This window comes from Primulina eburnea, chromosome 4 (genome assembly GCF_022965805.1).
Source record: "Primulina eburnea isolate SZY01 chromosome 4, ASM2296580v1, whole genome shotgun sequence".
Lineage (NCBI taxonomy): Eukaryota > Viridiplantae > Streptophyta > Magnoliopsida > Lamiales > Gesneriaceae > Primulina > Primulina eburnea.
In genome coordinates this window covers 7,762,388-7,786,235 of record NC_133104.1, presented here as the reverse complement: position 1 = coordinate 7,786,235, position 23,848 = coordinate 7,762,388, and the positions used below count along the sequence as shown (strand labels likewise).

General features: G+C 37.3%; 1 protein-coding gene across 1 annotated transcript; it reads right to left on the bottom strand.

Moving 5' to 3' along the window:
- Positions 1 to 18,052: 18,052 nt before the first annotated feature.
- LOC140830053 (uncharacterized) lies at positions 18,053 to 18,607 on the bottom strand. The gene has a single exon (XM_073193332.1). The coding sequence runs from the start codon at positions 18,605 to 18,607 to the stop codon at positions 18,053 to 18,055; it is 555 nt and encodes a 184-aa protein (XP_073049433.1).
- Positions 18,608 to 23,848: the final 5,241 nt, after the last annotated feature.

Here is a 23,848-nt window from a genome sequence, read left to right as displayed (position 1 = left end):
AAAAGTATGAGTATACAAACCTATATGAAATGCACATGCTATGATATGATACCAGGGTAGTCAAGAAACAGGAGTCACAAAAGATCTCAAAATGCTCAGTCTAGAGGCACCAAGTGGATAGTGCCGCGCGGTCCAACCTCTGGGTCACTGCATCCACTGCAAGAACAGACGTGGACCTAAAATGTCCCGGATCACCGAAGCCCTCCCGACCCGTCGGCCACTGTGTACTCTCGGTGTCCATGCGTCCACAAGACAAGACAGGGCTGAGCGGCCCCACAAGATATATAGCTTATCTCGAAAGAGATACAGCTTAACAGTAAAGGCTATCTCGAAGAAGATACGGCTCAACATGAAATGCAACGTGCAGTAATAAACGTGACATAATAGCATGCATCATATGACATATATCAATGCACCACATAATCATGCAACACATATAAGAATGTATACTCAACCAGGATATCTCGGATAGTACTTTCGTACCTCTATTACAGCAAGCCTAGCCTTACGCAGCACCGCTAATCAGGTCTAGAACAAGCCTACGCATCAAAAGCACCCAATGAACAATACTACCATGCTCAACTAGCAAAACCAGTACTCCCTAGTACTACCAAAGGTTTAGGGTTTACCTTCGTCCGTCGACAGTCCTTTGATGTCGATTGCCTCGTAACTCAGGCGTCGCTACACTACCAATCCTGGCAGCTCTTGGCTATCGCTCGACCGGCAACTAACCCTAGAAACCTTCCAAATCTCTCAAATATGAGACACAACTCAAGGATTGTCAATACAAAATGAGGAAATCCGAGCACTATTTATAGGCTATGTTCGGATCCACCGAACCTACTTCGGAACGTCCGAACTCCTACGTGTCCATCAGCTCTTGACACCTCACGATCGGATCCACCGAACCTACACTTAGAACGTCCGAACTCCCACGTGTCCATCGGCTCTTGACACCTCATGATCGGATCCACCGAACCTACACTTCGGAACGTCCGAACTCCCACGTGTCGATCAACTCTTGACACCTAATGATCGGATCCACCGAACCCACTTCGAATCGTCCGAACCCTTCGGTGCTACCGAACCATCTTCGGTCCCCATTTCCACGGGGCAGGCCTCAGGTTGGACAGCTCGGGAAGAGCAGGAGGAGGACAGTGAGTATCTGGTTGGTTTAGTTTTCAGTACTATTCTATTTCGATATGGTTGTACCGAATATATTTTGAGTTCTTCTGATTTCGATTGGGTTGTATAACTATCATTTGTTGGTATTTTCCGCTGTTATCTCTGATTATTATTAATTAAGTTAAGTTGCATGCTTAGTTCTTGATTAGTAGGTGATTCTGGAACGGGTCACTACATACGTCCACGGAGCTACTGCAGATCTTTTATAACCGAAAGAAATATTACAACAATTGTATACAATAATACACTAAATATCTCACACTCCTAACCCGAGTATAACCGAGAAAATATTTTCTCTAACTCACACAAGAGAACAAAAAAAACTCTTTTTTTTTCTCTCTTATACGAAGCTTTGTAATTGCTTCTGGGATGATTTTAAAACTGAGATGCGGGAGCTCTATTTATAGAGCTCCCGTGCATGTGAAAATTAAATGCATTTTCTTAGCTGCCAACAACCATCTTTGAAAGTTCATCTGCTTGTTGTCGTATTCAAAATGAATTGCTGGTTGCAGCATTTGAAAAACATGCATAATACTTTGGGTCCACCATCTTACCTAACAGTTAAATGTTGCATCGTGTGTGAAAATCTCGGTCCAGCCTTGTACATGAAGAATCTTTGGTTTTTGCATATGTTCTTGCATCTTTTGATCAACTACTCACGTCTTTCCCATTTTTGTGCAAGGGGCTGTCAAATTAGTGATGTTAGAGGGTTGTGCAGGCTGTGTTTAATTATGTATAGGTGCTGGAGATTCGGGTTGCCAAGCTCGAGGGAAATTCGTTCGGTCAAGCGCATGTGAGGGTGTGTGAGGTCAAGATCGAGAGATTTGGTTTGTCGACGGTGCGAGGACTGAACCAAGACTTGGACCAGGACCTGCTGGATCTGAGACATGGTTTAGAGAGCCTTGACCGCTGCTGGAACTGTCCTCAAGGCCGTTTGATCGAGTGCAACTACAAGGGGCTAGGACTCGGATGATGGGTTGTGTTGTTTCTAGGCTTTCAGCAGGTTTCAGCCTGCATGTAGCTGGGGCCGTGAGTCTAGTGGGTCCAGCAAGGTCCTAGGGTGGTCTAGGTAAGGTGGAGTCGAGGCTTGAACCGTCGGTGGTGAGCTAGGACGTGACCTTGGAGGTTAGTGCACAAGGGTGATTTAAGTGGGTAGGACCGAGAGATTCATTCAAATTCTAGACCATCAGCCGTGGATATAAGGGTCTAAAATTAAGATTTTAGGACCATTATAGTGTTTTTAAGATATGACAAAAAGTTGGGAAAATTTCTGTTAAGTTTCGAGTCGATTCGGGATAAAATCGGGACCCCGGTACAAGTTTTAAAATAAATAGGTTAAGTTGTAAAATGGGCTAGATTTACGTCTACTAATGCTTTTAAAAATGTTTTGAGACATTTTAAGGAGTTTGGTAAGCTTCGGATCAAAATAATGAGTTTTGGATTTATCCGGGATTTAATCGCCGCACGAAACATTAATTAAAAAATTAATTGAAACGTCTAGATTTAAACTTAATAAAATTATAGAAAATTATATTTAACCTCAAATAATTATTAGGTCTAAGTTTTTAATTTGGGAATTTTATGCTAAGGTTTGGTTTAATTCGGGATTAAAACGCATTAATATGTTATACTTAAAGATTAATCTAAAGGTTATCGATTTAAGCCAATTAAAAATATGGAAAATTTCATATATGCTTAAATAATTATTTAGGACATGTTTGAGTCAATGGAATTAGGAAAATGTAAAAACGTGAAATTTTAAGTCTAGGGGCAAAATGGTCATTTTGCACCCGGGGTGAGATTTGGATCCTGACAGTGCCCTAAGCACAAATTTATGATATTTTAAATGTTTATGCATCATGATCACGATTTTAAGATTTTAAGAAGATATACGTCGTATGCTTGGATTTAAGAAAAATTGCATTGGTGCATGATTTTTATAAGTAATGAAAATGGTAATGTTTTGAATTATGGGAATTATTTGTGGATATCGAAGTATATGTAAATGTTTAAGACGTATATGAAAATGCTGATGATGAGGCACAGTGGATGAGTGATCCTGTCACTGATGTCCGACAGCCGCCGGGTACCGCGATTCTATGTATGATGGATCCATCGTAAATGATGAATGATGTACGATAGTCACCTCTAATGAACTGAATTCACGAATGATGAATGATGAACGATGATCAACGATGAACTGTTTTGACACGTCACGATTTTATGTGACACGTTTACATTATCTTTTTAAAGTTCATGAAAGATATGTTGAGTATGATATTTTTCACTGCTTTGTGCCATGTATATGTACTTTATATTAACGGTGCAGGTGGGTTGAGTCTTTAGACTCACTAGGCATGTGTGATGCAGGTGAGCTTAATGATGAGGAGACTGGAGGTTCCGAACTCTGAGTAGGCAGACCTGGTGCAGTAACACGACCCGAAGACCGCATATTTTCAGCATTATGATTTATGAGATTTGAGAGGAAAGGAATATTTTAATACGTTGATGATTTTTAAGATTTTTATATGTTTATGTTCACGTATGATTTTGAATGTTTGGCTATTTTAAAATACACTATTTTTACTGTCAAATTATTACGATTATTTTAAATGTTATTTCGAAAATGCGAGCTTTATATATATATAAAAAAATTTCCGCATTTTTAAAACAAGTAGATGTTACATCACATTTCATGTATTATTTTTCAAATATTCGTCTCAAAGAAGCAACAGCGGCTAGTGTTCCAAAGAATAAATCATATTTCTATAAAACACAAGGTCTGTGATGTCTATTTAATTTACTTGGGGTGAAATGTGTATTTTCGATGTTTCATAGCCCATAGGGGGTTTTGGTGCAAAAAAAAATCAAAATTATATTGTTTGTTATAATTTAATGGTAGAAGATGAGATAATTAAGTTATCTCTTGTTTCAACTAAACACCTCTATTAAAAGGATTGATATATAAAAAGAATATTAGGATCAAATCAATTATCTAAATATCATCTATGAATAATATTCTCCCTTGTATGATTGATGGAGAATCCGGTGTTTCTTTTTTAAAACCTTGTCAGCAAATCTATTGGGAAAAACCGGAACGAATGGGAAAAAAATACAACAGTTAATACTCCCATGACTTCAATCACTGAAGATAAGATGCACCAATTTCTTGAATGTCAATGTTGGCAATGTCTTTGTGAATAAATCAGATATATTGTCGCTAGAGGGAGTTTGTTGGACATCAATATCACCTTTATCTTGGAGTTCATGTGTGAAATTATATGTTTGGTTATATTGATTTTTAGTATGTCATCATTTCAACTGTGCAAAGCAAGCAGCATTATCCTCGAATATAGTCATCGGACTATCTTCAATTGTTGGTAGGTAGTCCACATGATTCTTGAATATGTTCCATCATCGATCTCAACTGTATACATTTCGACTAGCTTCATGTATTGCAATGAGTTCAGAATGATTCGACGATGTTGATGTTAAACCTCGTTTCATTGATTTTCATGATATTGTAGTGTCCTTCCCTCCACGTATAAACACATAACATGTTTGATGCCTGGCTTTATGTAGATCTGAGAGATAGATTTCATCATCATTATCCTACTAAAGATGAATTTGATTTTGACGAATAAAACAATCTGTAGGACCGAGTGCTTACCGCTTTACCAATAGCTATAGCTAGTGGTAATGGTGCAACTCAAATCTTTTAAACCGCACAACAGCTCAAGCACCACGGTTCGATCGCTCTACCAAGCAAGGACAATTATTGCACCCAACAATCTCCCTCCCAATAATTGCCCTCCTTGCAATCAATGGGAATCGAACCCGTGACCTTGGCTCTAATACCAATTGTAGGACCGAGTGCTTACCGCTTTACCAAAAGCTATAGCTAGTGGTAATGGTGCAACTCAAATCTTTTAAACCGCACAGCAGCACAAGCACCATGGTTCGATCGCTCTACCAAGCAAGGACAATTATTGCACCCAACAATCTCCCTCCCAATAATTGCACTCCTTGCAATCAATGGGAATCGAACCCATGACCTTGGCTCTGATACCAATTGTAGGACCGAGCGCTTGCCGCTTTACCAAAAGCTATAGCTAGTGGTAATGGTGCAACTCAAATCTTTTAAACCGCACAACAGCTCAAGCACCACGGTTCGATCGCTCTGCCAAGCAAGGACAATTATTGCACCCAACACAATCTCATGTATGTTGTACAGTGAAGGTATGTAAATATAAGTTTTATATCATTCCAATGTCTTCGGATTGAAAAAAGTTATATATTTCTATAAGGTTAATTGAAAATGCTATATCTGGTTGAGTGCAGTTTGCAAGATATTATAATGTACCAATTGCACTGAGATATGGTACTTCAGGACCAATGATCTTTTCCCCATCTTCAAGTGAATGAAAATGATCTTTCTTAGTGTCAAGTGATTGAACAACCATTGGTGATGCCAATGGGTAGCATTGTTCGTATAAAATTTTTTTAGTATCTTTTCAATGTATGAGGATTGATGAACGCATACTCCTTGAATGTTCAATTTTCAATCCAAGACAAACTTTTGTTTTTTTTTCCAATTCTTTCATCTCAAATTCTCCATTTAGATAATTAGCAATTTTGGTAAGCTCTTCTTGAGTCATTGTAAGATTTAATCATCTACATATACTACCACAATTGCAAAATCATCATTCGTTATTTTTGTAAATACTCATGGACAAATAACATCATTTGTAAAAACTTCTTGTAGTAAATATTCACTAAGACGATTGCACCACATGTGCCCGGATTGTTTTAATCCATATAATGACTTTTACAACTTTATTGAGAAGATGGTCATATGGTTGTGTTATTTTCTTCTGGTGGTTTAAATCCTTCCTAGATTTTATGTATATGTCACTATTAAGTGAACCATATAACTATCCAATGATCACATCCATAAGTCGCATGTCCAATTTTTTTATTCAGCCAAGCTAATCAAGAATCGAAAAGTGGTGTCATTCATCACACCTGAATATGTTTTTCGTAGCTGATTCCAAGTCTTTGAGAAAATTGGGCTACAAGTCTTGCTTTGTATCTTATATTTTAGTCATTTTTATTTTTTTTTAGTATAAACACCCACTTATATCCTACAGGGATTGTAACGTCCCAAAAAATCGAAAAGTCCACGTGAACCACATGCATGCAAATTATTAAATTTTTTTGGTATTTTTTTAAATTTTTTTAAAACATAAAATGCATGTTTATTTTATTAATTATGTGTTTAATTATTTTTATGCATTTTATGCATAATTCATGCATGATAAAATTTATTTCATGAAATTTTAAAGGTTCATGCATTAAAGATTTTTAAGTTGCATTTCGCGCTCGAACGAGGAACGGAGACCGAAGATTTATCAAGAAAATTATTTTTATTACAAGATTAATTTTTATTAATTAATATAAGATGTTTTAAATATATTTTTCAAAAATAGGCCTTATTGGATAATTTTTACCCGCGAGGTTTTATTTTTAACGGTACGCAAATTTTATCTAATCGGGGGACGTCTTGAGGGTTCGGCTACTATTTTCAAGAACTTTTCAACACGAAATATTTTTTCAGGAGTGTATTTGAATTTAGCGGGTCAAATTTTAAGCTCATCGGGCTTAAATATTCTTTTAAACCTTTAATTATCAAGGTTAGAGCCCATTAACCTTTTTAATTGCAATCTCATTTAAGCCTAATAAAATCCCTTAATCTCCCGTAACCCCCACAGTCGATATATGTCCCTCTCCTTTCAGAATTCCCACGATCTCAGAGAAAAAAATCAGCTGAAGGCCACGGCTTAGCTTGTTCTTCCATCGAATTCTCTCCGGCGCATCTCTCTTCTCGTTTTTTATCTTCAAACTCATAAGGCACGCATTTGTATCATTCTTTATGCATCATACACGATATATGCAGGCTGTTATGTGTTTATTTGTTTGTGAAACTATCGATCCAAGCATGAGCATGGTTGGTTTTCGGTTTTTGCATGTATATTTGCATTCTATGCTTTGATACTCACGTTTTTATGAATTGGGGTGCAAGGGGATGCGGTTTGGGGCTGTACAGGGTCTGATGTTGGTGTCACGATGGAGCCTTGGAGTGAAAATGGTTCAGTGTTGCGGTAGGAGGAGAGATCGAGAGGTGGTGTCTTGGTTTTTGCTCGGTATGGCAAGATAGATAGAGTTGGAGTGCTGCGATGTATGGGTTCGAACCAAGCTGGGTTTCAGATCTTGTAGAGTCTAGTAAGATGGTTGAGATGAGTCATGGGTGTTTGGTCGAAGGAGAAGCTAGACCCTTGGATGTATAGCGAGAAGGGAGAGGGATGTGTTAGTTTTCAATTGGCTTTGCAAGTGGTTGGTGCAGCGGGATTTGTGAATTGGTTTGGCTTAGTTTAGAAGGGTCATTAGGGTCCTAATGGGGAGTCTTAAGGCAGGACATGTGGTGGCATAGGGGAGGACCGAATGTTCAAGAATTAGGAGCCATGGTAGGTTGTTGATTTGCACAAATGGGGGGTGGCCGAGACTTTAAGGAATATAGTCGGTAATGGCTGAAGATTTAGGGGAGTAAAGGACTTAATTTAAGTGGTAATTGGTTTAGAAGGAGTGGTATAAATTATGGTTCAAGTGGGGAAAAAATTTGGTTAAGTTTCGAGTCGATTCGGGTTAAAAATCGGGACCCCGGTCCAAGTTTTAAAACGAATCGGTTAAGTTGTGAATTTGGCTCGAGTTTACGTCTAGGAATACTTTTAAAAATGTTTTGGGACATTTTAAAAAATTTGGTAAGCTTCGGGTCAATTTTAGAGGTCCAGGGGTGAAACGATAATTTTTGGGTTTCTAGGGGCAAAATGGTCATTTTGCACCCGGAGTGAGATTTTGGTACTGGCAGCACCTTGAGCACAAATTTACTATATTTTAAATGTTTATGCATCATAATCGCGATTTTAAGATTTTATGAAGATATACGTCGCATGCTTGGATTTAAGAAAAATTGCATTTATTCATGATTTTTATAAGTGATGAAAATGGTAATGTTTTGAATGATGGGAATTAGTTGTGGATATCGAAGTATATGTAAATGTTTAAGACGTATATATAAATGTTGATGATGAGGCCTAGGTACAGTTGTTAGGATCGAGAAAGAGTTTAGAGGGAGGGTGAATGAGCTCTTTCAAATTTTCTTGTTTTGAAATTTGTTTTCAACTGTTTTTTAGGCGGTTGAAAGATTCTTTCTCAAACGGTCGAAAACGTGTACCACTAATAAGTGTGTAAAACGGTTCACAGTTCTCGAATGACAGTTCACACTCTATAGCAAACTTGACAACAAAATGCGGTTGAAAAATATGAAATTTGCGAGAAGTAAATGGCACAGATTTTTATGGATGTTCGGAGATTGAATACTCTTACGTCACCCCTTCTTCCTCTTTCAGGAAGGATTCCACTAAAAGACTTTGACTTTACAAAATATTTGCAACAGCCCACTCCAACCAGGACTTATCACACTGCCTGTATTGGAACTCTTAGTGATCACTTTACACTTCTGGATATGAAGAACACTTAGTTCACCAGACACCACGACTTAATCAAATAACCAACAGGTTACTGATATGTAAAAGTGATTTTGTTTGAGTAGCACAAAAATGATCCTTAGATGATCGAATGTATTTCTGTTCAAGGCGTGCTAATAGAGCGAAGAGAATGTATGAATCTTTTTGAGAGCTCTGAGATCTTCAAGTATGCAAGCTGAAATTTTTTCAGCTGTGAGAGAGATTAGTAATGCTTTCTAGTCTCTGACTTGCATTCTTCTCTGTTGATATAGCCGAATTACTTAACGGTCGGGAAGGACAATTAACATAAACCTGATCCTCCTAAATAGATGTGTCGTTTTCACCTTAATGAGCATTTATTGATGCATTTAAACGTTCTTTTTGCTCAGCATAAGTCTGAAGAGCTTTTCTTGAGGAGTTCCTTTTAAGGGAACTGTTTTGGGCAACAAAACTTTAGGTCTATGCTCGGTCTTCCTTTTTCTAGGAAAGATAATTAAATGTAGATCAATCTTGGAACTGATGTAAGAATTTGTTGACTTCAAAGCGGTGTAATACTTGAATGTATTTAAGCCGGTCAGAGAATGTCTTTGAGTAATAACTAGTTCTCTTTAATGACCGGTTCTGATAACGGTCTGAAGTGAGAAGTTGAAACTACTTTGAGCTTTGATCATTCAACTGAGCGGTTGAACTGCTGCATATCTGATATACGAACCGCAGTTGAATATTTGTTTTTGTCATACACCAAAATTCTTGGAAATAATATTTTCTTAACAATTTCTCTCTTTTTGGTGATGACAAAACTTAGCTGTATGGCTCAGGAAACATTAAGATATAGACGAAGATATATAAGAGCGAGAAAAATTGTATTTCATTAACTGAATGAAATTACAATTAACAGAGTAACTGGCTGTAATTCGTAAATGTGCAAGAAAAGTTACTATGGACCTTTTACTTTGTTCCACTACTTTTCGCCTCATCTCCATGTTCTTTTAACGTGTGCAATTCCTTCATGACCGATATTTCAGCAGCTTGAATAGCCTTTTGACGCTCTCTTTCCCCCTTTTTGATATCACCATGTACGAGGAAAGTCATGATTTCCGCAAGCTGAGCACCTTGGGCATCGAGGCGTTGTTCTAAATTTGTCTGAAGACTGGCCATTTGCTCCGAGAGGCCAAGGCACATGTTAATATGTTTAGCGTTGTGTTGAGCTTGCTTGATCGAGAAACCGGTTTCCATGGTGGAGATATCATTTCGGAGATCCAACTTGACTGATCGAAGGTCTTCTTTGAGATCAAGTTGTCTTTGAGTGAGAGCCAAAATGGATTGATCCATAGTACTCAACTTAGTCAAAATTTGTTGTTGACGACTTGTTTCTAGATCTTCTTCTTCTTCAAGTTTTCCTTCTTCTGATAGTGATCTGTCTTTGAGAAGAATCAGTTCAGAGGAAGAGAGCTTCTTAGCAATGTTTGATTGTTTAGGCTCGTGAAGTTTAGCAGTGATGTTCTCAATGATTGTATCAATATCATCAATGAAAGTAGAGGTTTTAGAGCTTGTTACAATTGGTTGATCAGGTTTTGTTGATGAAGGACTGGTTGGAGGAGATTGAGCAGGCAGTGAAGATGTGATCAGCTCGATGTCCTGTAATACTTGTGGAGAGGTCAACAATTGTTCTTGAAGAATTGTTTAAGCATTTTTGGTGGGAGAGCTTGGTGGAGAAACTGTTTGATCCTGAAAATTGACAACTTGATCAAAGTCGAATAAAAACTTTTCTGCCTCATCAGTAGAAACAATTTGAGCAGCTGAAAAATCAGGCTGAGACAGTTGGGTAGACATCTCCATGACGAGACAGTTGGAGACTTAGATGGAATATCAGTGTCAATCAGATGGCTCTATAATTCAGTGCTTATTAAGTCTTCAGACGTGGGTTTTTCAGAAGGAGGTTCAGTGGTTTCTTCATCACCCGGTTGAGCTGACATTGTAAGTACTGGTGAAGAGGGTTTTGTACCGGGAGATTTAGATGAAGAACTCTTTTTAGAAGGGATGGTTTGAAACCGTTTTGAACTCAATTCCTCATTATTTTGCATCACAGAATCAAACTTGCCCTGTTCTGCACTAGCTGGAAGATTGAGATCTTGACGCATCTGAGCGACTCTCCATCTCAAGTTGAGATATTACTGCAGAATCATCCATGGCAGTAGGGCTAACAGGATCAAAATTTTGCCTTTTCAGCTGAATAATGATTCGGAGAGTGCTTTCCTTCATTTGAAGTTCCAGAAAGTCTCGTCGATGAAGGGCGGTTGGAATAACAACCGTTTCTGCCCATTCCAAAATGGACCGCTCAAGTTTAGCGGCTACTTTTATTTTTCCAGATTTAAGTAGCGAATCAAAAGTTACAGTCGTTCGGTACTGAACCATGTATCATACATCTTGACCTTTTTCTGAACAGCCTCATTCACACGCTCGCTTGCGAGTACTATGGCTGTATGAACTGCATTGTTTTGCGGTGGATTTTCAATCAAGCCATGTTTGCCTTTATCTGAGGATAGAATTATTGGAATTCCATAATAATATGACTGAATTTCTGGTTCTGCAATTTGAATTCCCTTCAGCTTAGAGATTGCGATTGCAGGAATTGGGGCAGGAACTAATGGTGCTGAAAGATGCTTGACCAGCTTGATCTTAGCTGGTTGTGTAGTTCGCTTTTTCTTAAAGACCTGAGCAACTGGAACGTTATCTGTGGACTCTTCATCAGAGCTGGTCTTTAGAACCAGCTTCCTTTTAGTTGCCTTGGCGGTCGAACTGATTTTTGATAATTTTTTTTGTTTCACAAACTCTTCCCAGGTTTCTGTCTTGATTGAGACCAACACTTCATCTGTCGGCCGATTCTTTTTAATGAACTTTTCAACCGACACCCAGGTGAAGAGTTTAGTTTTGCCAACATCTATCATATCAACCGGTTGAACCCCGACATCAGTCAGCATATGGCATATTTGAACCGCAAAACCTTGCGATTGATTTTACTTGTTGATCATGGCCACCAATATCTGAAAAAGAACGTCAAACCAGTTTACTCGTAGTTTGGAGGAGATAGTAGCCATAACAAGAAATTTTTCCATGGTGATTTTATCATAAGCTCCAGCTTTGGCGAGCAATCCTTTGGCAACGATATCTGCCAGAAGTCTGAATTCAATCTTTAAGTCGCGTTTATGACAAGTTGGATGAGAGATTGTTGAGTCTTTGTCTGAGAAAGTACGGCGACAGATATCAATATTTCCATTTGGCAGTGTGGAGAAATCAATCACTCTTTCAATGGGTAGGCTGAACAATTCAGCAAACATCTTTTGTGTGAACAGAAGTTTTTTGTTTTGGACGACACATATAATTTTGCCGTTCTTCATGTGTGCTGACTCGAAGAACTCCTTCAGCAGTGTGTCGGAATATTTATAGTTGTAGCCCAGAAATGAGCGAAGCCCAGAGTGTTCTATATCACGAAACATAGCTTTCATTGATTTGTTGGGCATGGCAAAGATGGATGCGAAGTTAACCGCGACAGTGTTCTGAGTGATAGAGGCAACCATTTTCTTGATTTACTGAGAGAGTTTGAATTCAGCACCTGCAAGTTAAATGAGAGTGCGATCGAGTTGCAGAAACAAAGTAAACTTAGCGCGGCTGCAAATGTGGAGTATGTATGTGCGGTTCAATTAATCACCAGTCAGTCCACGTGAAGGACTGTTAGTGGAGGGTTTTCTAAAATTTTGAAAAAGTATGGACGGCGATAAAATGAGTATTTTCGAATTTCAAAGAGATAGCCGTCACGTCAGACTGAAGCAGTCGAAAAGTTGGAGTAATGTTAACGAAAATGACGTGGAGGTATTGTGTCCACAGAATTTGAACCGGATAAGTAATATGATTAGGAAGGAGCCGGTTAAAGAATATATTAATTATTCTTAACCACTGTTCCCCCTAAATAAATGCATAAATGACAATTTTGGAAAATGAATCGTCGGTTGCTTAACACAGAACGCTTCACATTCCCCGCTGCAGTCATGATTACATATACTTTGGCACTTGGTTCTTTATCTATAAATACAGGTAGAGAGGTTAGCGATATAGTCACTTTGAAACACATAGGCGAATCAGATAAGAAGAATGGAGAGAAATAACGGTCCAGATTTAGCGGAGGAGTTTATGAAGGCAGCGGTGGCTTCCCGCAAATCAGCTACGGAGGACAAGGTGTTGGAGAAGACGCCTTCGCGTGGTCCAAAAACTCCTCCGCTAAGGTCCAAAAAACTAAGGTCCAAAACTCCAGTCCGTCCTTGAGGGCGGACTAGGTGCTTCCTCCAGCGAGATGGCAGCACCGAGGAAATATCGGCGACGCCTTCGCGTGGCCGATAATGTTGACGTATTTTCTGACGACGGCATTTATCTCATCATGCTCTATAAGGAGCGGAGCACTCTGAGGAGGATTGTCATCTCAGAGGAGTTTTTACGTACCTCCACTGGAGGGCTGACCGACTGGTTGGCACTTTGGAGGGGGTACGTTGATGAAGAAATTAAGAATGTACTGCCCCGCCTTTTTTAATATTTTAATGAAATGACTTATTTTGTATTACCAATCGTCTCTTACTCTTTTCTTTTATTTCCTGCAAAGTAAAACTGAGCATGCACAAGAAATATCCTTATCACGATAATTCGATCAAACCAAGCGTATTACGAAAATGAGAGAACTTGGCCTCGGGTAGTGGTTCTGTGAAAATATCGGCCGTCTGTTGATCCATATGAATATATTCCAGCCGTATTTCCTTTTTCAAGACATGTTCTCGAATGAAATGGTGTCTGATATCAATGTGTTTGGTTCGAGAGTGCATGACATGATTGTATGTGATAGCTATTGCGCTAGTGTTGTCGCAGAATATAAGAGATATAGTAGCTTGAATTCCATAATCTTTTAATTGTTGCTGTATCCATAGCATCAGAGCGCAACAATTTCCAGCCGCTAAGTATTTAGCTTCAGCAGTTTATGTAGCAATTGACGTTTGTTTCTTGCTGGCCCATGATATTAGTCGATCACCCAAAAATTGACATGAACCGCTCGTGCTTTTTCGATCAATCTTGCATCCAGCATAATCTGCGTCTGAGTACCCTACAAAATTAAAACTTGAATCTTTGGGATACCAAAGTCCCACATTAGTAGTACCTTTCAAATATTTAAGTATACCTTTAGAAGCGGTAAAATGAGATTGCATAGGTTTAGCTTGAAACCATGCACATAAACAAATCGCAAACATAAGGTCCGGTAGACTGGCAGTTAGGTATAGCAAAGAACCAATCAATCTTTTGTACATTTTTGTGTCAACAGAGATTCCCCCTCCGTCTTTATCCAGCTTAATTGATGAATTCATTGGAGTGGAAGCTGGAGAGCAATTTTTCATGCCAAATTTCTTTAGCATATCTCGAGTGTATTTGGCTTGATTGATAAATATACCATCTTAGGACTGCTTGACTTGCAGTCCTAAAAGGTAATTTAATTCGTCCATCATGCTCATCTCAAATTGCTCCTGCATTATCTTGGAAAAAACATTCACACAACTTAGGGTTAGTTGATCCAAAAATAATATCATCCACATATATTTGTACAAACAGTGAATGATCATTTTTTGAGAATTTAAACAACTTTTTATCAACCGTTCCGATTGTGAAACCATGATCAAGCAAGAAATTGGTTAATGTGTCATACCATGCACTTGGGGCCTGTTTTAGTCCATATAGATCTTTGTCAAGTTTATAAAAATACTCAGGGAAGGTGTGATTAATAAAGCCATGTGGTTGTTCTACATGAACTTCCTCATTCAACAAACCATTCAAGAAATCAGATTTAACATCCATTTGATATACTTTGAAATCTTTAAATGCTGCAAATGCTAAAAATATTCTAATGGCCTCTAGCCTGGCCACAGGGGCAAAGGATTCGTCAAAGTCTATACCCTCTTCTTGTCTATAACCCTGAGCTACTAGTATAGCCTTGTTTCTAATAATTAAACAACTTTCATCCATCTTGTTTCTGAATACCCATCTAGTTCCAATTACATAAGTGTTATTTGGCCGAGGAACTAGATGCCAGACCTTACTCCTTTCAAAATGATTAAGTTCCTTCTGCATGGCTTCTATCCAATTTGTGTCAAGTAGTGCATCATCGATTTTCTTAGGTTCTATCTGAGAGACAAATGCAGCATGCATAAATTCATTTATCATTTGATTTCTTGTTCTAAGAGGAGCAGTAGGGTTACCGATGACAAGCTCAAGTGGATGATCCTTTTTCCACTGGAGACATGGTCCATATGGATTTAACTCGGTTGGTTGAATGATTTCTTCTTCTTGTTCCAAAGCTCCTTCTTCATTTTGTACATTTTGCGGTTGCTGGTTGTCTTCCGGTTCGTTCACTTGTTGAGTTTGTTCTTGAGCGGTTGGATTTTCTTTTGATATGCTTCCACCTATTTTTCTCAGATCTACCTCATCCTCACTGCTTGCTTCAAGGTTAGTAGCATCAAAATTATTTATCAAATCATGTATGCTTCTATTGCTATTGTCATGACATATAGATGATTCATCAAAGACAATATGTATGGATTTTTCAACAGTGAGAGTTCTTTGGTTGTAAGCTCTATATGCTTAGGTCACTGCTGAATAGCCTAAGAATATACCGTTATCAGCTTTTACATCAAAGGCAGTAAGATGTGTTTTACTATTAATATGAATGAAACACTTACAACCGAATATGAAAAAGTACCTAACATCAGGATGTTTACCGGTCCATATTTCATATGGAGTCTTCTCGTGATTTTTATTAATCATGGACCGGTTTTGAATGTAACAGGCTGTGTTGATAGCTTCAGCCCAGAACCTTTGTGAAATACCAGATTCAGCTAGCATGGCTCTAGCTGCCTCCTTCAAAGTGTGGTTTCTCCTTTCAGCTACTCCATTCTGTTGTGGAGATCTTGCTGCTGACAGTTCATGTTTTATGCCGTGATCTTCAAGATAGGATGATAGTAATTGGTTTAGAAATTGAGTTCCTCTGTCACTCCTGATTCTGTCAATTGCCTTGCTTTTCCCATTCTGAAGCCTTTTGAGCAGCTTGATTAGTTGATCGACGGTTTGAACTTTGGAGCTCAAGAATATCACCCATGTAAATCTGGAGAAGTCATCAATTACGACAAGCGTATATTTCCTTCCCCCCTAAGCTCATTACCGGTATTGATCCAAACAAGTCCATATAAAGAGTTCCAGGCATCCAGTTGATGAGTTTCTTCCTCTATTTTTGAATGTTGAACGGACCTGTTTTCCTAATTTACATGCATTGCAAACTCTATCTTGCAAAATCAATGTTAGGCAAACTAGATACAAGATTAAGTTTACTGATAGTAGCAATGGATTTAAAATTGAGATGATTAAGACGCTTATGCCAAAGCCAATTTTTATTTCCATTTAAAGCAGCAAAACAAGTAGGTACGCTAAGACAATCATCATTCCATTTGACTTTCTATGTATTTTGCTCTCTATGTCCAGTTATCATTATATTACCAGATGTGGTTCTCACAGTGCATAATAGTTTTTGAAATTCTACGATGTAACCACTGTCACATAGTTGGCTTATACTTATCAGGTTATAACAAAGATTTTCTACTAGAAGTACATCTCTAATGATAATTTTGTCGTGGATAATCTTACCTTTACCCACAGCTTTACCTTTAGAATTTTCGTCGAAGGTGATTGTTGGACCTTTGCAGTTAACTACTTCTGATATGAGATCTTTGTTTCTAGTCATGTGTCTAGAGCATCCACTATCCAAGAACCAGATGGATTCTTCCAGGTTCTTTTTCTTTGACACCTGACATTATTGAAAATATAAATTGGTACCCTTATCTATTTGGGTCCTGAGTTTATCAGTCCTTTAGGGATCCACACTTGAATTATCTTGAAGGATTTTTCATGATGTATCCTAAAATAGTTGTTGTTGTGTGCGTAATCAAGTGATCTATGCAGTGCTTGTGCAATATGCTGCTTCAACCGTTTGTCATTGTCACTCAATCGATACCTCTTTTGAACAGTCGGCTGTTGTGGTAATGGTTAGGTCTAGTTTTTGAATGATTTCCAGTTGACCCTGGCTTTCTGCTGGCCCAATTTGAACCGTTGTGAGCGGTTGTAATAGGCCTGCGTCTGAGCCATGATCTGTTGGTTTTAGCATTCTCAATTTCGACGTATCCTAAGCCACATCGCCTTCTGTTATTTTCAAGCTTTTCATTTTGAGTGCCTTGATCTTCAGTCTTATCATGTTCATATACCGTGCTAGATCTGACAAATTTAATTGATCTTAAATTTTCTTTCTCTAGTAGCGGTTGAGTTGATACTCCGGAAGAACTGCATTCATTAACGCTATAACATATTCCGGTTTTGTCTCCGGCTGGTTTCTGTATTTAATGCATCTTGTTAAGAGAAACAGAGGACTTGTTCCAAGTGTTGACTATATTAATCAACCGTTTGTTTTCTTTCAAAGTAGCATGGAACAATCTTCGTAGATCATCATTCTCAGCCGTTAGCAAACTTAACTTCACTTTCAAACCTTTAACCTCTTTTTGATGCGAACAGCTAGAGAAAGTTAACTTGTTTTCCAAGTTTTGTTTTTCTGTTGTGGCTTCATTGAACTGCTGTGATAGCCTCTTAAACTCATCTACCATGTCGTGAAGTGCGGTGACAAGATCTTCTCGTGTGAATTCATCAGAGTTAAAGTCAAATACCACTTCATCAGTAGATTCTTGATCTTCTTTGGCCATGAGAGACTCTACTTTCTCATCTTCGCTTTCACTTGAATATTCTTCAGAAATAGATTTTTCCGATTCTGAATCAGCCCATTTGCCTTTATCTTCTTCTGCGACTAGGACTCGCTGATTCTTATTTTTGATGTATCTTTTGTTGTCTTTAAACCGTCTTCTATCACTTGATATCTTTTCATCTTTTTTTGGCATGTTGCATTCTGCAATAAAGTATCCTTTCTTTCCACAGTTAAAACAAGCTTGACCATCATCAGTACGGTCCTTGTTGAAGTGAGGTTTATTCATCTGTGATTGATTCTTACGCATGAATTTACTGAATTTTTTAACGAATAAAGACATAGTTTCATTGCTTAATTGCTCGGCCGATTTCTTACTTGAGGACTCTTTGACCAGAAGAGTCACTATAGTAGCTGGCAGTGCCTTTGTCTGCTGAGAGGTGGGTGGATCTTATTCAGTTCATATACCAAGCTCGAACTCATATGCTTTAAGGTCATCAAAGAGATCGTGAAGTTCCAGTTTGTTCAAATCTTTGGATTCTCGCATTGCAATAGTCTTCACGTCCCATTCTCTGGGAAGAGCTCGCATAACCTTTAGAGCAATTTCTCGGTTAGAATAATCTTTACCTAATGAAGTGAGTTTGATAATGATGCCACTGAACCGTTCGTCGAATTCTACTAGAGTTTCTCCTGGCTTCATTTTTGCATTGTCAAACTTTTGAATAGCTACCGTCAACTTGTTTTCTTTCATTTGATCATTGCCTTTACATATTTGAGTAAGCTTCTCCCATATTTCCTTGGCAGTAGTGCACGTCTTGATCTTGGAAAACATATTTTTGTCCAAGGTTTTGTAGAGGATATCTTTTGCAACGTTATCCAGATTTGCTTTCTTCTTCTCCTCAGCAGTCCATTCGGATCTGTGCTTTTCTACCATCTGAGGAGCACCTTCGATTTTAGCAGCAGTTGTGTTTACTTTCAGGATTTTCATCAGCCCATCAGTAATAATGTACCACATATCATCATCTTGGGCTGCTAGATGTGCCTGCATACGAATTTTCCAATCATCATAATCTTCTTTAGAGAACATGGGAATTTTATTGAAAGATGTCATAAGTGTTCAAAAGATATTAGTGTTTGAGAGAAACCCCGCTCTGATACCACTTGTTAGGATCGGGAAAGAGTTTAGAGGGGGGTGAATGAACTCTTTCAAATTTTCTTGTTTTGAAATTTGTTTTCAACCGTTTTTTAGGCGGTTGAAAGATTCTTTCTCAAACGGTCGAAAACGTGAACCACTAATAAGTGCGGAAAACGATTCACAGTTCTCGGATGACAGTTCACACTCTATAGCAAACTTGACAACAAAATGCGGGTAAATGACATAGAATTTTTATGGATGTTCAGAGATTGAATACTCCTACGTCACCCCTTCTTCCTCTTTCAGGAAGGATTCCACTAAAAGATTTTGACTTTACAAAATATTTGCAACAGCCCACTCCAACCAGGACTTATCACACTGCATGTATTGGAACTCTTAGTGATCACTTTACACTTATGGATATTAAGAACACTTAGTTCACCAGATACCACGACTTAATCAAATAACCAACAGGTTACTGATATGTAAAAGTGATTTTGTTTGAGTAGCACAAAAATGATCCTTAGATGATCGAATGTAATTCTGTTCAAGGCGTGCTAATAGAGCGAAGAGAATGTATGAATCTTTTTGAGCGCTTTGAGATCTTCAAAGCGGTGTAAGAATTGATGTAAGAATTTGTTGACTTCAAAGCGGCGTAATACTTGAATGTATTTAAGCCGATCAGAGAATGTCTTTGAGAAATAACTAGTTCTCTTTAATGACCGATTCTGATAACGGTCTGAAGTGAGCGGTTGAAACTGCTTTGAGCTTTGATCAGTCAGCTGAGCGGTTGAACTGTTGCATATCTGATATACGAACCGCAGTTGAATATTTGTTTTTGTCACACACCAAAATTCTTGGGAATAATATTTTCATAACAACAGTGGATGGGTGATCCTGTCATTGATGTCCGACAAACGCCAGGTACCGCGGTTCTATGTTTGATGGATCCATCATAAATGATGAATGATGTATTATAGTCATCTCTAGTGAACTGACTTCGCCAATGATAAATGATGAATGATGAACGATGAATGATAAATGATGAACGATGAATGATTAATGATAAATAATGAACGATAAACGATGAATGATGAATGATGAACGATGATTAAAGATGAGCAGTTTTTACATGTCATGATTTTACACGAGATGTTTATGTTACGTTTTAAAAATTCATGAAAGGTATGTCGAGTATAGTATTTTTCACTGCTGTGTGCTATATATATTTATTTGCTATTAATGGTGCAGGTGTGTTGAGTCTTTAGACTCACTAGGCGTGTGTGATGCATGTGAGCTTAATGATGAGGGGACTGGAGTTTCCGAACTCTGAGTAGGCAGACCTGGTGCGGTGACACGACCCGAGAACCGCATATTTTCAGCATTATGATTTATGAGATTAAGTGGAGATGAATATTTTCCTATGTTGATGATTTTTAAGATTTTGACAGTTCATGTTTACGTATGATTTTATGATGAGTTTGGTTATTTTAAATTGCACTATTTTTACTGTCAAATATTTAAGATCATTTTTAAATGTTATATTTTTCTGTACATCGCATGCATGCGAAACATTTAAATGTTATTTCGAAAATGCGAGCTTTTAGAAAAAAATTTCCAGTAGAATTTTAAAATGAGCGAGACGCTTCAGTTGGTATCAGAGCAAGGAACCTGTATAGGGTTGTGCCACCGCCAGCTTCTGTCGCTCAGTCATCAAGCCTCGAGTCTGTAAGTTGTATGATTTTACATGTTTTAAATCTTTTAATGCTATCACCTGCATGTTTACATGATATACGTTTTACGGAACATGTTTATCTGTTGTTATGTTTTGATATTAGGTGCTTTAAAATTTTTATACATGTTACGACATCAAATGAGAAATTATATGATTTTCATGCATGCTGGCTTTGTGGTGGAATTGGACATGAATAAGGATTTTGCTATTGGGCATTAGGAGAGGTTGGAAATTATTTGACTATATTAATTTCGGGTAGTAGTACTGATGTTCTACTCGTGGGTAATAAGTTAAACTTGAAAATTATGAATGCTTTTGGGACTTGTAGATTTTCTAAGAAATTACTGACGATTCGTGGTGGCTAGTTGAGTTAATTTTGAGGACTCGACGTAAGGAATAATGATTCGAAGACTACGACGATTTTGGAATTATAAAATTGTAGAAATTATTTAGGATGCATGCTCTACCTAGTGGGATTTAAGGGTTGAATTGCATGAATTGATAATTTTAAGGATGTAGGACCGAGTGCTTACCGCTTTACCAAAAGCTATAGCTAGTGGTAATGGTGCAACTCAAATCTTTTAAACCGCACAGCAGCACAAGCACCATGGTTCGATCGCTCTACCAAGCAAGGACAATTATTGCACCTAACAATCTCCCTCCCAATAATTGCACTCCTTGCAATCAATGGGAATCGAACCCATGACCTTGGCTCTGATACCAATTGTAGGACCGAGTGCTTACCGCTTTACCAAAAGCTATAGCTAGTGGTAATGGTGCAACTCAAATCTTTTAAACCGCACAGCAGCACAAGCACCATGGTTCGATCGCTCTACCAAGCAAGGACAATTATTGCACCCAACAAAGGACCTAACTGTATTAATCAATAATTTGAGGACCTAAGTGCAACAATACAATTCTAAGAGACTATTTTTGCATTTACCAAATTTTGAGGATTTAATTCAACTTTGAGGAACACTTTCGGTAAATCAATAATTTTTCGAGGTTATAAGAATTGATTTAGGTTTAATAAATTTAAATTTTTTGAAATATATGTACGAGAAACCTATAAGGTGGGATTAGGAACACTAAGAACTTGTGAATAATTGTTGGATTCTTGAGATTAAGGATAAATCGGATAATATTCGAGGAAAGTAAGAACTAATTTTGCAATTTGAAATTTGAGGGATTTGTTTAGCAGTAAGTGAGAAGTGAATGTTTAAATTACCGAAATTTTTGATGATTTAGATTTCAAGGGATATTTGGAACCTTGAGATATCTGGGTTATAATGTTATAAGAAATAGTAATCAAGGACATTGTAGGATCAATAAATCTTGGGCTTGAAAATTTAAGTGTTAGTGAAATAATGTTGTGGCAACTTAAGAATTTAAAGTGATGACAATTTAAAGTGAAGTTGATCAGTTAGTTAAGTTATAAGAGTAGACATGGAGCTAAAAAAATTTTATGAACTTAAGTTTGATGTAGCATAATTTTTAATCGTGATCTTAAGAGTTAAAATTATACATTTGTTGCAATTTAACTTTTTCGAAAGTTGGATGTGATTGTTGGTTAAGATATTTGATAGACACGTGTAAGAGGTGAGGTAGACACCTTGTCTTGAGGAATTTTGAAAGTCATTAAGAAACTTGGGGCTAAGCGGATATGTGTATTGGAATTATGTTATCCAAGGCTATTTGGATTAGGTAAGTTTGAATTTCAAATTTATGTGATATTTGTTCATATGGAATTTTTGGGTGAAATAAAAACAAAATGGAATTAATTGTGTTCAATATAAGTTATCAATGAATGAATATTAAGATTTTTATCAAGTAAGAAATCTAAAAGCTTGATATGAGAATTCTAGAACTCTATGGATTATAAGTGAAGTTGATTTATTAAAGTTAGTCTAATACTACCATGGGATAACTTATTAAGTTTCATACACTAATAATAATTAAGCAGTATGGATACGTAAGAATGCGACATTCGTTTCAAGGAGGAAAGTCTAAGAGTCTTAGACCTCAACTATATTGTAATTGGGAAGGGAATTATTTAAGCATGCAACTGATGTGAGAAGTGTTTTACTAATTAGTTAGAAGATCATTATTGCATATATAATTGGGTTCTATGGATTAACGTTATTCGAGGTTTAAGATTTGCAACAATTTTACATACGGGATATACATGTAAATAGTAAGTTACGAAAGATAGAAGTCGATCAGTAAATTTTGGTGCTAAATATTCTTAGGGTGAACCGCATAATACAAATGTAATAGATCAATGAACATTACGGGTACAGTATAAGAAAAGTAAGGCGCAATAAAATTCAGACCTGCCATTTCTAATATTGGGAAGTTTAAGAAAAGTAGAAATTTGAGGTTATAGAAAAAATGAAACTAGGTTACCATGGGTCGTTATAAGTTGAGTTCCGCAAACGAGGGTAAAGTTATTAGGATTGAGGAGACATAAGGACATCCTAAGATTTATTATTTTATCAGAGTAGCGTCGCGGAAGCATTGACCATTGGGATACTTGAACTAAGTCTAAATTTTGTGATTATCAAGGATAAGCGAATTTCGGGGACGAATTTCAATTTAAGGGGGGGGAGAGATTGTAACGTCCTAAAATCAAAAAGTTCACGTGAACCACATGCATGCAAATTATTAAATTTCTTTGGTATTTTATTAAATTTTTTTAAAGCATAAAATGCATGTTAATTTATTTAATTATGTGTTTAATTATTTTTATGCATTTTATGCATAATTCATGCATGATAAAATTTATTTCATGAAATTTTAAAGGTTCATGCATTAAAGATTTTTAAGTTGCATTTCGCGCTCGAACGAGGAACGGAGACCGAAGATTTATCAAGAAAATTATTTTTATTACAAGATTAATTTTTATTAATTAATATAAGATGTTTTAAATATATTTTTCAAAAATAGGCCTTATTGGATAATTTTTACCCGCGAGGTTTTATTTTTAACGGTACGCAAATTTTATCTAATCGGGGGACGTCTTGAGGGTTCGGCTACTATTTTCAAGAACTTTTCAACACGAAATATTTTTTCAGGAGTGTATTTGAATTTAGCGGGTCAAATTTTAAGCTCATCGGGCTTAAATATTCTTTTAAACCTTTAATTATCAAGGTTAGAGCCCATTAACCTTTTTAATTGCAATCTCATTTAAGCCTAATAAAATCCCTTAATCTCCCGTAACCCCCACAGCCGATATATGTCCCTCTCCTTTCAGAATTCCCACGGTTTCAGAGAAAAAAAATCAGCTGAAGGCCACGACTTAGCTTGTTCTTCCATCGAATTCTCTCCAACGCATCTCTCCTCTCGTTTTTTATCTTCAAACTCATAAGGCACACATTTGTATCATT